Source organism: Squalius cephalus (genome assembly GCF_949319135.1).
Source record: "Squalius cephalus genome assembly, chromosome: 10".
Lineage (NCBI taxonomy): Eukaryota > Metazoa > Chordata > Actinopteri > Cypriniformes > Leuciscidae > Squalius > Squalius cephalus.
This window is the reverse complement of record NC_137131.1, coordinates 43531820-43545847: the sequence shown is the minus strand read 5'-3', so window position 1 is coordinate 43545847 and position 14028 is coordinate 43531820. Positions and strand designations below refer to the sequence as shown.

General features: G+C 41.4%; 2 protein-coding genes across 3 annotated transcripts in view; both read right to left on the bottom strand.

Moving 5' to 3' along the window:
* The window catches only part of LOC307165431 (G-protein coupled receptor 4-like), a 706289-nt gene that overhangs the window by 439300 nt on the left and 252961 nt on the right, over positions 1 to 14028 (bottom strand). The gene's annotated exons all lie outside the window — the stretch shown is intronic.
* Positions 1 to 14028, bottom strand: part of smarca4b (SWI/SNF related BAF chromatin remodeling complex subunit ATPase 4b) — a 43668-nt gene that overhangs the window by 2185 nt on the left and 27455 nt on the right. The window contains exons 19-32 of one of the 2 annotated variants that reach the window (XM_079882985.1): positions 12428 to 12541; positions 10652 to 10759; positions 10480 to 10566; positions 9574 to 9620; positions 9325 to 9491; positions 7884 to 8047; positions 6454 to 6723; positions 5184 to 5261; positions 4862 to 5080; positions 1931 to 2193; positions 1368 to 1473; positions 1171 to 1272; positions 786 to 912; positions 261 to 397 (exon numbers count right to left, since the gene is read on the bottom strand). In XM_079882985.1, coding sequence (XP_079739111.1) covers positions 261 to 397; positions 786 to 912; positions 1171 to 1272; positions 1368 to 1473; positions 1931 to 2193; positions 4862 to 5080; positions 5184 to 5261; positions 6454 to 6723; positions 7884 to 8047; positions 9325 to 9491; positions 9574 to 9620; positions 10480 to 10566; positions 10652 to 10759; positions 12428 to 12541 — 1989 coding nt within the window. The remainder of the gene's footprint in view (positions 1 to 260; positions 398 to 785; positions 913 to 1170; positions 1273 to 1367; positions 1474 to 1930; positions 2194 to 4861; positions 5081 to 5183; positions 5262 to 6453; positions 6724 to 7883; positions 8048 to 9324; positions 9492 to 9573; positions 9621 to 10479; positions 10567 to 10651; positions 10760 to 12427; positions 12542 to 14028) is intronic. The other variant, XM_079882986.1, reaches the window with a different exon arrangement.

Below are 14028 nucleotides of genomic sequence, written 5' to 3'. Positions count from 1 at the left end.
TACGGGATCTTTACAGGATCTTTACGGGATCTTTACGGGGTCTTTACGGGATCTTTACGGGAACTTTACGGGGTCTTTACGGGATCTTTACGGGATGTGTGTGAATGCACTCACAGATTCCGGAAAATCATTGGCAGTGTGAATGAACCAAAATCAAACAATACTGGGATTTCACATTATCCGTGTATTTTCCAGAATCTCTGTGTGAAAGGGGCTTGAGTGTGTGTGTGTGAGTGAGTGAGTGTGTGTGTGTGTGTCACCTCCTCCTGCTCCTCATCAGTGTCATCATCACTAACGACGGGTTTCGCGCGGGTTCTGGCGGTTCTCCTGCGTCCTCTTCCTCGCTCCGCACTTCTGTCCTTACGGCTCAGTTTAATCTTCACCTTCACGGACCGAGCTACACACACACACACACACACACACACACACACACACACACACACACACACACACACACACACACACGGTCAGTAGTGTCCCTCTCCACAGACGGCATCCAGCTAGTTAGCTGAACACACAGAAACACGCGTGTTCTTTCACTGACCAGCATCTCGTTGGTTCACATGTTCTGAGAACATTCTGCTAATGTTATTATTAAGTTATGAGAATGTTATTTCTGAATGTTCAAAAAGTCCAGTTTCAAAAAGATTTTCTCTTGGTTATACAAACATTAATGGAACATTCCATCGTATCATTCTTCTAACATTATGGGAACGTTACATTTGAATGTTCTCTGAACGTTCATTAAAAGTAAATATGAATATAAGACTGTGAGTTCGACTGACTCTCAGAATCCGAGCCTTCGTCCTCTTCATCTTCCTCACTGTCCTCTCCATCACTCTCTTCCTCTCTCTCGATCTTCTGGCACAGGCTGGTGAAGACCGACTGCAGCACGATAGAGTCCTCGTAGATCTGACACACACACACACACACACACACACACACACACACACACACACACACACACACACACACACACACACAGTGTGAGTTGAGCTGAAGAAGGGCTTCACAAAAGTAAATAACTCGGATTATTTGAGCTTTAAACAAGATCCTGTAGGTTTATAGGAACTGAGTGTGTGTGTGTGTGTGTGTGTGTGTGTGTGAGTGTGTGTGTGTGTGTGTGTGTGTGTGTGTGTGTGTGTGTGTGTGTGTGTGTGTGTCTCTAACCAGTGATCCCTCGAGGTTGAAGGTTTGGGCGTTCTGACACAGCAGCATCACGTCTCTCTCCAGATCATTGAGGCTTCGGTACCGGTGACTCCGGATGCGCTCCTGCACACACACACACACACACACACACACACACACACAGTTGTGTAACCAGAATGACACCTGTATAAAGCTGAACCCCTGGCATGGACACTGACCTTGATCTTCCTGAAGTCCACAGGTTTGCGGATCAGCTCGTAATACTCGGGAAGCTCCTTCCGTGACGGCAGCTGGATGAAGACCTCGCTCAACTGACGCCCGTTACTGCAACACACACACACACACACACACACACGCTCAGAGAGGGAGAACACACACACCTGAGGTCTCCGAACACTTGCTCACACTCTCAGTCCAAATCTGATTTTTGTCCACGTCCTGATCAGATCATATTTAGTGTGTGTTTGTGTGTGTCTGTGAGTGTGTGCGAGTGCGTGTGAGTGTGTGTGTGTGTGTGTGTGTGCGAGTGAGTGTGTGTGTGAGTGTATGTGAGAGTGTAAGAGTGTGTGAAAGAGTGTTTAAGAGTGTGTGTGTGTGTGTGTGAGTGACTTTGCTCAGACTCTCAGTCCAAATCTGATTTTGTCCACATCCTGATCAGATCATATCTAGTAAGTGTGAATGGCAAGAAGTCCAATAAAGCAGCATTTACATGTGGTTAAAAGCCTCTGGACTCTCTCTCTCTCTCTGTTACTCAGTGATAACTCGTCCTCTTCACACTCACTTCTCCTTGTATTTGATGACCGCGTCCACGATCTTCTTCATCTTCTTGGTGAGAGAGGGAGGGTTTGGCGAGAGCTTCTCTGATGGCGGACGCCCGCGTTTCTTCTGTCTCTTGCTGTCGTCGTCTCGCTCTCTCGCTCCTCTCGCCCCTGAAGTGGAGGGAATCACATCCGGATCCCGATCCCGATCCCGTCTCCTCTTCCGGGTGGTTTTCTTGTGCCGAACCTCCTCCTCGATCTCGTCCAGAGTCCCGTCCTCAATAGCCTGAGAAAAGAGGCAGCGATTAGAAACGTCCGACTGAAGAAGAGAAGAGAAGAGAACGAACCGGATATATGAGGCTGCATTTACTCTGAGTCTGAAATTGAATGCACAGATCCCATCTTTATCCACATCCCAATCACAGATCCCATCTTTATCCACATCCCAATCACAGATCCCATCTTTATCCACATCCCGTTTACATTCACTTCAGACAGGACTGGAATCCGATATCTGTCTTTACATTCATTCCCGCCCTAAATGATCGTTTTACTATGCACACGGTAGACCCTGGTTTTGAATGGCCGTGATATTACAATTATTTATATAATTCATGTCGGGTGTCGTGATTATTTGAATGTTTGTTGAATGTTTTGAATCTGAAGGAACAGATATATAGTCTGGAAATAATTTTTATTTCTACGTTTATCTACAGTTTAGATCTAGAATTCTGAAGTGAAATGAAGTAGCGCTGTAATATATATATATATATATTTTTTTTTTTATGAATTAACCAGAAGGAGAAAGAGAGCGAGAGAGAGAGAGAGAGAGAGAGAGAGAGAGCGAGAGAGGGCGTGCGAGTGAGTATCCTAATAGTGAAGCTTGTTGGTTTAATAACAGTGAAGTTATCGCGTCATTGCTGAGAAATATAATGTATCTTTCAGTAGTGAAGCTGTATTACTTATTAAAGTCACGGGCAGAGGTTGGAAACCAGCTCCTGAATGTTTCTGTTTACGCAATTTCTTTTCTTTACAAAGATAAATATAAAGTTCCACCTCAATATAAAGCTGTGAGCGAGTACAGGCGCGTCTGCCTCATAATACAACATTAAACAGCTGTTTTTGTGAATAAACGTGTCGTCCTCGTCTTGTAGTGGCTTGAATTCACAGGGGAATCGGATATGTGTGTTCAGATGTGGGTCGGATGTCCAGAATCGGATTTAAATCCACATTTGGAAGTGGCTCAGATCGGATGTGGAAAAATCGGATCTCGTGCGGATTTTTGTGTTTACACGTGTGCAACAAATCCCGATCAGTGTCAGATGTGAGAACAAGATCGGATTTCTGTGCCAGTGTATACGACCAACGATTAATCACATCCAAAATAAAAGTTTCTGTTTACATAATATATGAGTGTGTACTGTGTAGAATTATTTTGTATATATAAATACACACACATGCATGTATATACACTCACCTAAAGGATTATTAGGAACACCTGTTCAATTTCTCATTAATGCAATTATCTAATCAACCAATCACATGGCAGTTGCTTCAATGCATTTAGGGGTGTGGTCCTGGTCAAGACAATCTCCTGAACTCCAAACTGAATGTCAGAATGGGAAAGAAAGTTGATTTAAGCAACTTTGAGCGTGGCATGGTTGTTGGTGCCAGACGGGCCGGTCTGAGTATTTCACAATCTGCTCAGTTACTGGGATTTTCACGCACAGCCATTTCTAGGGTTTACAAAGAATGGTGTGAAAAGGGAAAAACATCCAGTATGCGGCAGTCCTGTGGGCGAAAATGCCTTGTTGATGCTAGAGGTCAGAGGAGAATGGGCCGACTGATTCAAGCTGATAGAAGAGCAACTTTGACTGAAATAACCACTCGTTACAACCGAGGTATGCAGCAAAGCATTTGTGAAGCCACAACCTTGAGGCGGATGGGCTACAACAGCAGAAGACCCCACCGGGTACCACTCATCTCCACTACAAATAGGAAAAAGAGGCTACAATTTGCACGAGCTCACCAAAATTGGACAGTTGAAGACTGGAAAAATGTTGCCTGGTCTGAAGAGTCTCGATTTCTGTTGAGACATTCAGATGGTAGAGTCAGAATTTGGCGTAAACAGAATGAGAACATGGATCCATCATGCCTTGTTACCACTGTGCAGGCTGGTGGTGGTGGTGTAATGGTGTGGGGGATGTTTTCTTGGCACACTTTAGGCCCCTTAGTGCCAATTGGGCATGGTTTAAATGCCACGGCCTACCTGAGCATTGTTTCTGACCATGTCCATCCCTTTATGACCACCATGTACCCATCCTCTGATGGCTACTTCCAGCAGGATAATGCACCATGTCACAAAGCTCGAATCAATTGGTTTCTTGAACATGACAATGAGTTCACTGTACTAAAATGGCCCCCACAGTCACCAGATCTCAACCCAATAGAGCATCTTTGGGATGTGGTGGAACGGGAGCTTCGTGCCCTGGATGTGCATCCCACAAATCTCCATCAACTGCAAGATGCTATCCTATCAATATGGGCCAACATTTCTAAAGAATGCTTTCAGCACCTTGTTGAATCAATGCCACATAGAATTAAGGCAGTTCTGAAGGCGAAAGGGGGTCAAACACAGTATTAGTATGGTGTTCCTAATAATCCTTTAGGTGAGTGTATTTAAGAAATATTTGCACATATATACTGAATATATATTTATACGTAATTTATATTACATATATAAAAATTTTATATTTAAATATATATAAACAAATTTTTCTTAAATATATACATGCATGTGTGTGTATTTATATATACAAATAAATAATTATACACAGTACACACACATATATTATGTTTTGTAAACTTTTATTTTTGATAATCGTTGGCCAGCTCTAGTGTGTGTGTGTGTGTGTGTGTGTGTGTGTGTGTGTGTGTGTGTGTGTCTCTCTGACCTTCAGCCACTGTTTCTCCGTGAGCGAGTCGCTGTAGTCGACCTCTTTCCTCTGCCGGGATCCGCGGCCGAACATCTTCTCCTCCTCTTCCTCACAGGTCAGTCTTTCCACCTCGGCATCATCCTTCATGATCCACGTGGGAAGCTCGTCCTCCTCCATGAGACGCGGCTTTCGCTTCGGATTACGAGCTTCCTCGCGCCGGCGGTCCAGATCCATGCGCTGCACAGAAACACAACGGAGCGTCACTGCACTCGCTCGGGACTCGGCGGCTCGCGACTGACATCGACTCTGTAAATGTAAGTGAGAGGAAATGAAACGAGACCATGAACTGGTCAAACTCGTCTTCGCTCCGAGCGATCATCTGATTTACGGTCTCGTCGTCCGGCACTTCATCTTCTTCCTGACAGAGACACGGGAACAGAGCTTCAGAAATTAAAGAAAGCACAGAAAATAGCGAAGAGATTCATGAACACATTCTTGAAAATAAGGTTTAGATGCTTCACAGCTAATGGGAAATTCACATTAATCTGCATATTCTGAACAAACAACATTCTCGCTCTGAATCCTGTAGATTTACATTAAAGTGCCCTTATTATGCGCTCTTACATTCACAAAGCTGTCCTGAATGTAAAAGCTCTGCAAAGTTTCAAAGATCAAAGTTGCAGATAAATGGAGTTTGTGTCGATTCTGAACTGAAACGAGTCGTCAGTAATTCAGTCTCACTTCCTGATGATCCTGCGTAGGTTTAACTAATTTGCATAATTCCAGCCTCTGGTCTTGATTGGCTGATCACCGTCTCTTAGCTCCGCCCTCAAACACTGTAGTGTATCTGAGACTGGAAGAGTTTGGTTCGTGTTGTTCGTGTCGAGAAGACGCTGTTTTCTGAGATTGATACGGTAAAACCCACGCCATCGTTACTGTCCGTATCACTGTGATCAAGAGCTGAGATTCAGATATGATAATGAGCGTTTGCTTTCTGACCAATCACAGCAGAGCAGCGCTCAGAGAGGCGGAGTTTAGAGAGACTGAATCTTTGATCGAAGCGTTTCAGACACTGAGAGGAAAGAGCTGACGCTGCAGTGGAGATTATGAGGGAAATAAAGTGTTTTTTGATATTTGATGCATGTAAACCTAAATGTAGCCAAAACAACATTAAAAACCTTTAAAATAGCATAATAGGGGCACTTTAACATTATAAAAATATGTTATTGCATATATGCACACAACAGGCCTCTTGAATGTAGTAGTTTTCATGAATCATTAATTAATGAAACATTGTGTCTAACACTGGAATATTCTCGTGCACAGATGATGCATCCGAAATCACATGCTATAAAGGCACTACATTTGATTTGAAACTTGCTTTGCAACTGTTACAAGAATATTCAATATAGTATTTTGTAAGATTAAATTTGCCATGTTGTCACTGTCATGTGACCTCCGGCATCACTACCATTCACAAAACCTCATGGCCTCATGGGACAGTAAAGTGTCCATCATGTGCGCACTTCAGAAGCATTAGGTTATCTGGATACATTCGCCAACTGTTTTATGAATACTATGAATTTGGATATACTACTCGGCTCACATACTGTTTGTCGCCTACTATACGCAGAAGGAGTGATACTCCTGACCTCGTCCTGCTCCTCGTGCTCCAGAATGGCCTGCAGAAACGCTCGGCGCTCATGACTCGACGACTTCTGGTCGAACATGCCGGCCTGGATCACCTTCTGGTCGACATTCAGCTTGTATTTAGCGGCCGCTAGGATCTTTTCTTCTACACTGTTGACGGTGCAGAGACGCAGAACGCGCACCTCGTTCTGCTGCCCGATCCGGTGGGCTCGATCCTGCGCCTGGAGGTCCTGCACACACAGAGAGCAACACACACACACACACACACACACAGGCTAAACATGAGATTCCAGGACTTTCAAGCACTACTTTCTTGGTTTTCCAGAACTGAGATTAACTTATCAAACAAATATCTTTATTATCTTTTAAATTCAAAAAAGTTAAATAGATAAAATAAAAATAAACTAATAAAACAAAACGATACAGATAAAGTGCAGCGGATGCAGTGACTGTGGAAACTTTAACCATTGAAAGGAGACTATGACAAAGATATCGCTTTCCTTATTCAAACTGATTTATTCCCCCATGAATATATGATTGACCTGAAGAATAAAAGCTGTATCATATACTCTGATATTTATGAGGAATATCACACTCATAGCCATGCGAAATGGCTCTATATCAGACGGGCTGCAGCTTCATTATGTGTGGAAAGATTGTTTTATCGATAAAATTAAACACTAATTTCACATATATTGTCTTTCAATAATTCAAGCACTTTTAAAGTACCTTTTCATAAATATGGCTGATTTTAAGGGTTTTCCAGGACTTACATTTTAAAAAGTCAAATTCAAGCATTTTAAGCACCTCGTACGAACCCTGGAACACTAAACATTCGAAAATACTTTTTGTTTATCTACAGCTCAGATCTAGAATTCTGAAATTAATTAAACTAGTGCTGTAATATGTTTTTTAATGAATCCATTAAACCAGAGAGAGAGAGAGAGCGAGAGAGGGGGGGTGTGCGAGTGAGTAGCCTAATAGTGAAGCTTGTTGGTTTAATGAATAACAGTGAAGTTATCGCGTCATTGCTGAGAAATATAATGTATCTTTCAGTAGTGAAACTGTGTTATTTATAAAAGTCACGGGCAGAGTTTGGAAACCAGCTCCTGAATGTTTCTGTTTACGCAATTTCTTTTCTTTACAAAGATAAATATAAAGTTCCACCTCAATATAAAGCTGTGAGCGAGTACAGGCGCGTCTGCCTCATAATACAACATTAAACAGCTGTTTTTGTGAGTACATTTTGTGTTGTCCTCGTGTTGTGCTGGCTTGAATTCACAGGGGAATTGTTGTACGAACCCTGGAACAAACATGAGTTCTGTACGATGACTGATGATGATGAAGATGATGATGAAGATGATGAAGATGCTGTGTGGATGTGCTCTACCTGATGAGGGTTCCAGTCGCTGTCGAATATGATGACGGTGTCGGCGCTCTGTAGATTGAGGCCCAGTCCTCCTGCTCTGGTGCTCAGCAGGAATATGAAGTACTGAGAGGCCGGATCATTGAAGGTCTTCAGCAGCATCCCACGATCCTCTGCTTTGGTCGTGCCTAAAACACACACACACACACACACACACACACTCAACTCTGAGGAGGCACATCTCACTTCCGCCTCGTCAGTTCTAAAAAACGTTAAAAAAAGTTTAAAACTTTGCTTTTTTAACAGTTTTTCTATTTTTTGTACACATCAAGGAGGAAAAAAAAGAATAGAAAAATAGAAAAGAATAGAAAAAAGTCATAAAAAATAACAACAAGAACACAACCATTACCGATAACTGTTACATGAGGTAAGTCTACTAATTATTAGTTTTATTATGTAACAATCCCATTTCCTCCAGTGCTTTTCCCCTCCTGCCCTTCTGTAGCCGAAGGGAGAGGGTCGTTTTCCATGGAGCGTATTTGACTGACAATGCATGAAAACAGATCTACATCAGGGGGTTTCTCCAGCCAACTAAAGTAAAGAGGTAAGTATCACTTTTACCCAGACTCTCCGGAGTAACCCTGAGGAACATAGTGGGAAATCCTAAAACTTAATATTCTGGACATTGACTGTCCCAGCCTTACCCAAAAAGGCTGAATATGTGGGCATAGCCAAAAAACGTGGGCCGAGTCAGCTTGTGTCTCATAAGAAAACATGAGCGACGCTTGACATGAGCAGAGTTGGCCTGACCATTTCCCATGATTCCGCATGTTTAACGCTATTAGGGCCGTTTTATTAGATTTTTTTCAAATTCCTTCTGTTTTCATGTTTCTGGACTCCATTTTAATGGTTAAATTAAATTTTAGTAATCAAAAAGCTTGTCTAATTCATTGAAATCAATACATTTCAACAGCGATTTATTGAACACTTGACAAAAATTACATTTTTTGGAAAGTAATTTTTTTTCTCAAATTTCGTTTTATTTTTCCCAAATTCTGTGTTTTCTATGGAATGTTTTATTTTATGGCAGAAATATTGTGTTAAAATACTCTTCTTCTTATTATTAGAGGTACACATTCAGTATCACAGCAGTAATATACTTCATGTGTTCTTGTGCTCCTATAGTGAAACGGCACACGCTGAAAACATTAGGATCATATTTCATATTTAAAATGCTTTTGGCAGTTAAATATTTACAAACATTAGTCAATATCGCGATTTGATTAAATGTACAGCTCTACTTTTAATATATTCATGACATTCTGTGTTTTACACTAAATTCCATTTTTTTTTTCAAAAATGAGGTACGCTTGGGTTCATCCAGATCAGCATGAGCTTTAATAATAATAATCATGCTCTACTTTGCAAACAGCACAAACCAAAGAAAGAGAGAACACAGACTCACCATCCAGACGAAGATATTTAAAGCTGCGGTACGCAAAGTAATCCTCCATTATGGTCATCAGTGACGTCATTTGGCAGAAGAGCAGCACTTTGTGATTGGACGCCCGTAACTTGGGCAGAATACGATCCAGCACCTCGAACTTTCCTGAGGCCCGGTACAGGTCAGCCCTGCAGGTCAGAGGTTACATCAAGGTCATATAAAGGCTCAGTCCTGGCGACGTCTAACGTGTCACACTGTGTCTGCGCTCACCCTTGAACTATCCCGCCAGAGAAACCCAGATGCTCCGAAAACGACTCCTGCAAAAGCAGCACATTCAGCACTGCAAGAAAAGCCTCAAACACGTTCACCAGATGATCAACACACTGAGACACACACATTAAAGGCGACATATTGTGCCCCTTTCAGAAGATGTAATATAAATCTCTCCCCAGAATGTGTCTGACTCAAAATACCAGATAATTTATTATAGCATGTTAAAACAGACACTTTTTGTGTGTGTCCCTTTAAATGCAAATGAGCTTTAGCTCCGCCTCCATTCAGAAGAGGGCGGAGTCTTTACACGAGCTTCAGAAACTCCAGCAATAACAGAACAGGCCAATCTCCCTCATCCAGAATCCCAGAGTAACCAGTAGCGAGTGCAGCCTTACGGAGAGACTCAGGAAGAGCTTCTGAATGTTAGTGGAGACATTTCTGTAGTTGTTGTGGAGTTACACTGATCATCTCATCATCATGTTTAACTTCTCCACAAGTGTCCACAGTTCCTGAGGTCTTTATAAGACAGCGGTGACATGTTCTGGTCAATAGTGTTCAGTGCTCGTCTGTGCTCAACCACAGAACAGTTTCAGGCTCTGCTGGATCTTCATCAGTGCGTTAGAACTGGTCTCTGTTGGCGCGTGTGAAACCAAATGTCGGCTGGTGTGTGTAAACGTGCAGATTAAGGGCCGGTAATATTATAATAAGATCCTCTTCATATGCCAGAAGGAGAGCGAAATCTGATCGGCTTATTTTTTGACATGCTTGCAGAGAAAGACTCATCAAAACACAGTAACTGGGTTTCACTTTTCACGTTTTCTGTGTTGTAGAAGCACCGGCACCCGATTATAGATTATAGCACTTACACACGGGAGATTTGCATGATATGTCCCTTTAACGCACCTCGATTTGCTGGAACATGTAGGGATGATTACAGATCTTCCTCAGCTGCATAATGGTGTTCATCAGAGTCTTAGTGCCGCCTTTACCCTGAAACACACACAATGTTCAACAACACAACTGAAGATGTGAGGTGTCTCTGTTATACACACAGATCCATCCCGCTCTTCCTCACCTTCTTGTCCTTCTCGGAGCCGTCGGTCAGCAGAACTCCTTTAGCCTGCATGTGTCGGTACAAAACCCTCTGAAGAGCCGACATGTCACACTTTATCACGTACTCCACCTGCACACGGACACACCACAGACGCTCAGACTCAAGCTGGGTTTACATCCAAAGGAGTGAATTTAACTTGAGCGCAAAATTGGAATATCGCATAAAACATGGGAATAAAGCAGCGTTTCTCATGTGTTCAAGAGAACAAAATCAGCACTTCCTGGGAAATTGGCGCAAATTATCTGCAATATCTATATTTTTTTTTTTAAGTTTCTGCAATTGGCTGTTTTCCCTCCATCATAAACGAGTGTGTCAGAGCGTCAGACGAAACACAGTAAATGCTGTCGTGTTCAGAAACACCAAACCAACATTAGAGACGCTGCGACGCCATTGGTCCACTGGTTACTCCAGTTATCCAATCACAGCCGACGCTGAGGGAAACTCACATGAGGTTTGAGGGATTTATTCAGTAAATGTGTTTCCATACGTTTTTATGCACAATTTATGCGTTTCCATTAGGGCTGTGAAACGATTAATCGCATCCAAAATAAAAGTTTGTGTTTACATAATATATGTGTGTGTGTACTGTGTATAATTATTTTGTATATATATAAATACACACATGCATGTATATATTTAAGAAAAATTTGTTATTTACATATAACATATTAACATTTATATATAATATAAATGTAAATATGTTATATTATATAATATAAATTATATATAAATATATATAAAGTATATACATGTAATTATGCATACATGTGTGTGTATTTATATATACAAAATAATTATACACAGTACACACACATATATTATGTAAACACAAACTTTTATTTTGGATGCGATTAAAGGAGAACTCCGGTCAATTTTAACATTGAGCTCATTTTTTTGTACATTTGGAGTGCTGTCAATACAGAGAACAATGACAAAAATCGGTGTTGCCTACACCGAGTTATTCTATTTTTAAAATTTGCACCCTGTTGACTTCAATGGGGCAAGTACTAAACCTGCTTTTAGCCTCTTAACATCCTTGATGTGTCATTACAAGTGCACAGGTCATGTGAGTGATTCCTTCTGAGTGAACACGAGTGAGTCTGACTGCAGTAGATGTGAAAGATATGAATAAAAATTATGTTATTTAAGCCAGCGCTCATACCTGTGTTTACATCCTGTTTTTCGGTTGAAGTCCAAAGTAGTCGATTGTCGAGTTCACGCGCGTGATCATAGGTATTAAACCTATGCGAGTGAACTCGGCAATCGACTACTTTGGACTTCAACCGAAAAACAGGATGTAAACACAGGTATGAGCGCTGGCTTAAATAACATAATTTTTATTCATATCTTTCACATCTACTGCAGTCAGACTCACTCGTGTTCACTCAGAAGGAATCACTCACATGACCTGTGCACTTGTAATGACACATCAAGGATGTTAAGAGGCTAAAAGCAGGTTTAGTACTTGCCCCATTGAAGTCAACAGGGTGCAAATTTTAAAAATAGAATAACTCGGTGTAGGCAACACCGATTTTTGTCGTTGTTCTCTGTATTGACAGCACTCCAAATGTACAAAAAAATGAGCTCAATGTTAAAATTGACCGGAGTTCTCCTTTAAGCCCTAGCATTTCTTTTATGCAATAACCCAAAATTTTCATAAAATGAGGCAGATGGAAACATCTTGACACACACACACACACACACACACACACTGACTGAAGTCTGCATCACACACACCTTCTCCGGCAGCTGCGCCTCCACTTCTTTCTTCAGTCTTCGCAACAGGAACGGCCGGAGCACTTTATGCAGGCGCCGGATGATCAGGATCGTCTCCTCCTCATTCAGGTCCACCTGAGACACATCATCCAACAGTCAGGTCTATTACTCTTCAGGTTTAATAAAATATTCATTTTTGAAAGATGGGAATCATATTATTTCCCTTTATGACAACATTGTGCAACATTTAGGATCTGTTTACACCTGGTGTTAGGAAGCGTTTTGGTTAAACGGGGTCTAAAACGCTTCGAGCTTGTCCACTTTCACCACTTCCAGAGGGAGTCGAGAACGCATTAGAGCGGATTGATCTCGTAGTGTAAACGCTCATGTGGTCGAATGCGTTCGAACAGCCACTAAAGACCGTCTGCTCTCCGACCACTGATCTAATGCGCAACATTATGGGAAGCGCACTAACCAGACGGGATTTAAAAGGTCTGGTTTATTATCGCTGCTTTGACTGTGTGTGTGGTTTAAAGGGGAAAAACATCCCAAGCACAATGTTCTTTGATCATTCCTGATTTCTAACACACACTCACAGCGTTCAGTGGATCTTGCGTCTGTCAGAACAGAAACTAAAGCTGATGCTCTCCGTGTGTTTTTCATCTCCAGTCACGTTCATATGTAAATTGCGTGAGCTTATTTTGTCCATTAGATCTAAAGATCTGAAAAAACACACATTTTCCTCCCCATAGACCCTCCCCTCGAAGAAATCAGGACAGAAGTGGGTGAAAGTGGACAAAAGAGACGGATTAAAACACCAGGTGTAAACGGGAATGTCTCTCTCGTCTACTTGTGATCCGATCGACCAAAACGCATATTAATATCAGCTGTAAACAGAGCCTTTAAATTCATTTCACAACTTTGCTTTGAATCATGCTGGAATTGATAGGTTAAAACTCAGATATGCTGATGGACATTTGGTTTCCGACAAGCGGTCGACCAATCAGAGCAGAGCAGCTCTCAGAGAGGCGGGGTTTAGAGAGACTGAATCTTTGATCGAAGTGTTTCAGTCACTGAGAGGAAAGAGCTGATGCTGCAGTGGAGATTATGAGGAAATTAAAGTGTTTTTGACCTTTTTGTGTATGCATTTACACCTATTTTAGGAAACTCCAAAACACTATTAGCGACCCTCGCGTCCTGGAACAAATCCTTCCCTCGTGGGTCAAACTGACCCGAAGCCCTAAAATTATACTTAATTTGTTTTTTGTCCAGAAAGCTTATTTTATTTCATTTGGATAATATTTTTTTAATTTTCTGGAGATTAAATTTTTTTTATTTACCTTTAAATGACTAGATTTAATCAATAAATAATCAATAAATAGTAATTTAAGCATATTCTTTTTCATATGCACAATTTCATGCATAAACATTGGGTGTCTTTGTCGACCTCTTGTGGGAAAATAATAATATAACATGATATTTCATGACTCTTGCCACTAGATGGCCTTATAACTCTATATATGGAGCAAATGAGCTGTTCCTCTGTGTCCTAAATTCAGATTCTCTTCAATATGTATTCAGATACACCTGTAGACATTATAAAGTAATTATTTTGGTAAAGT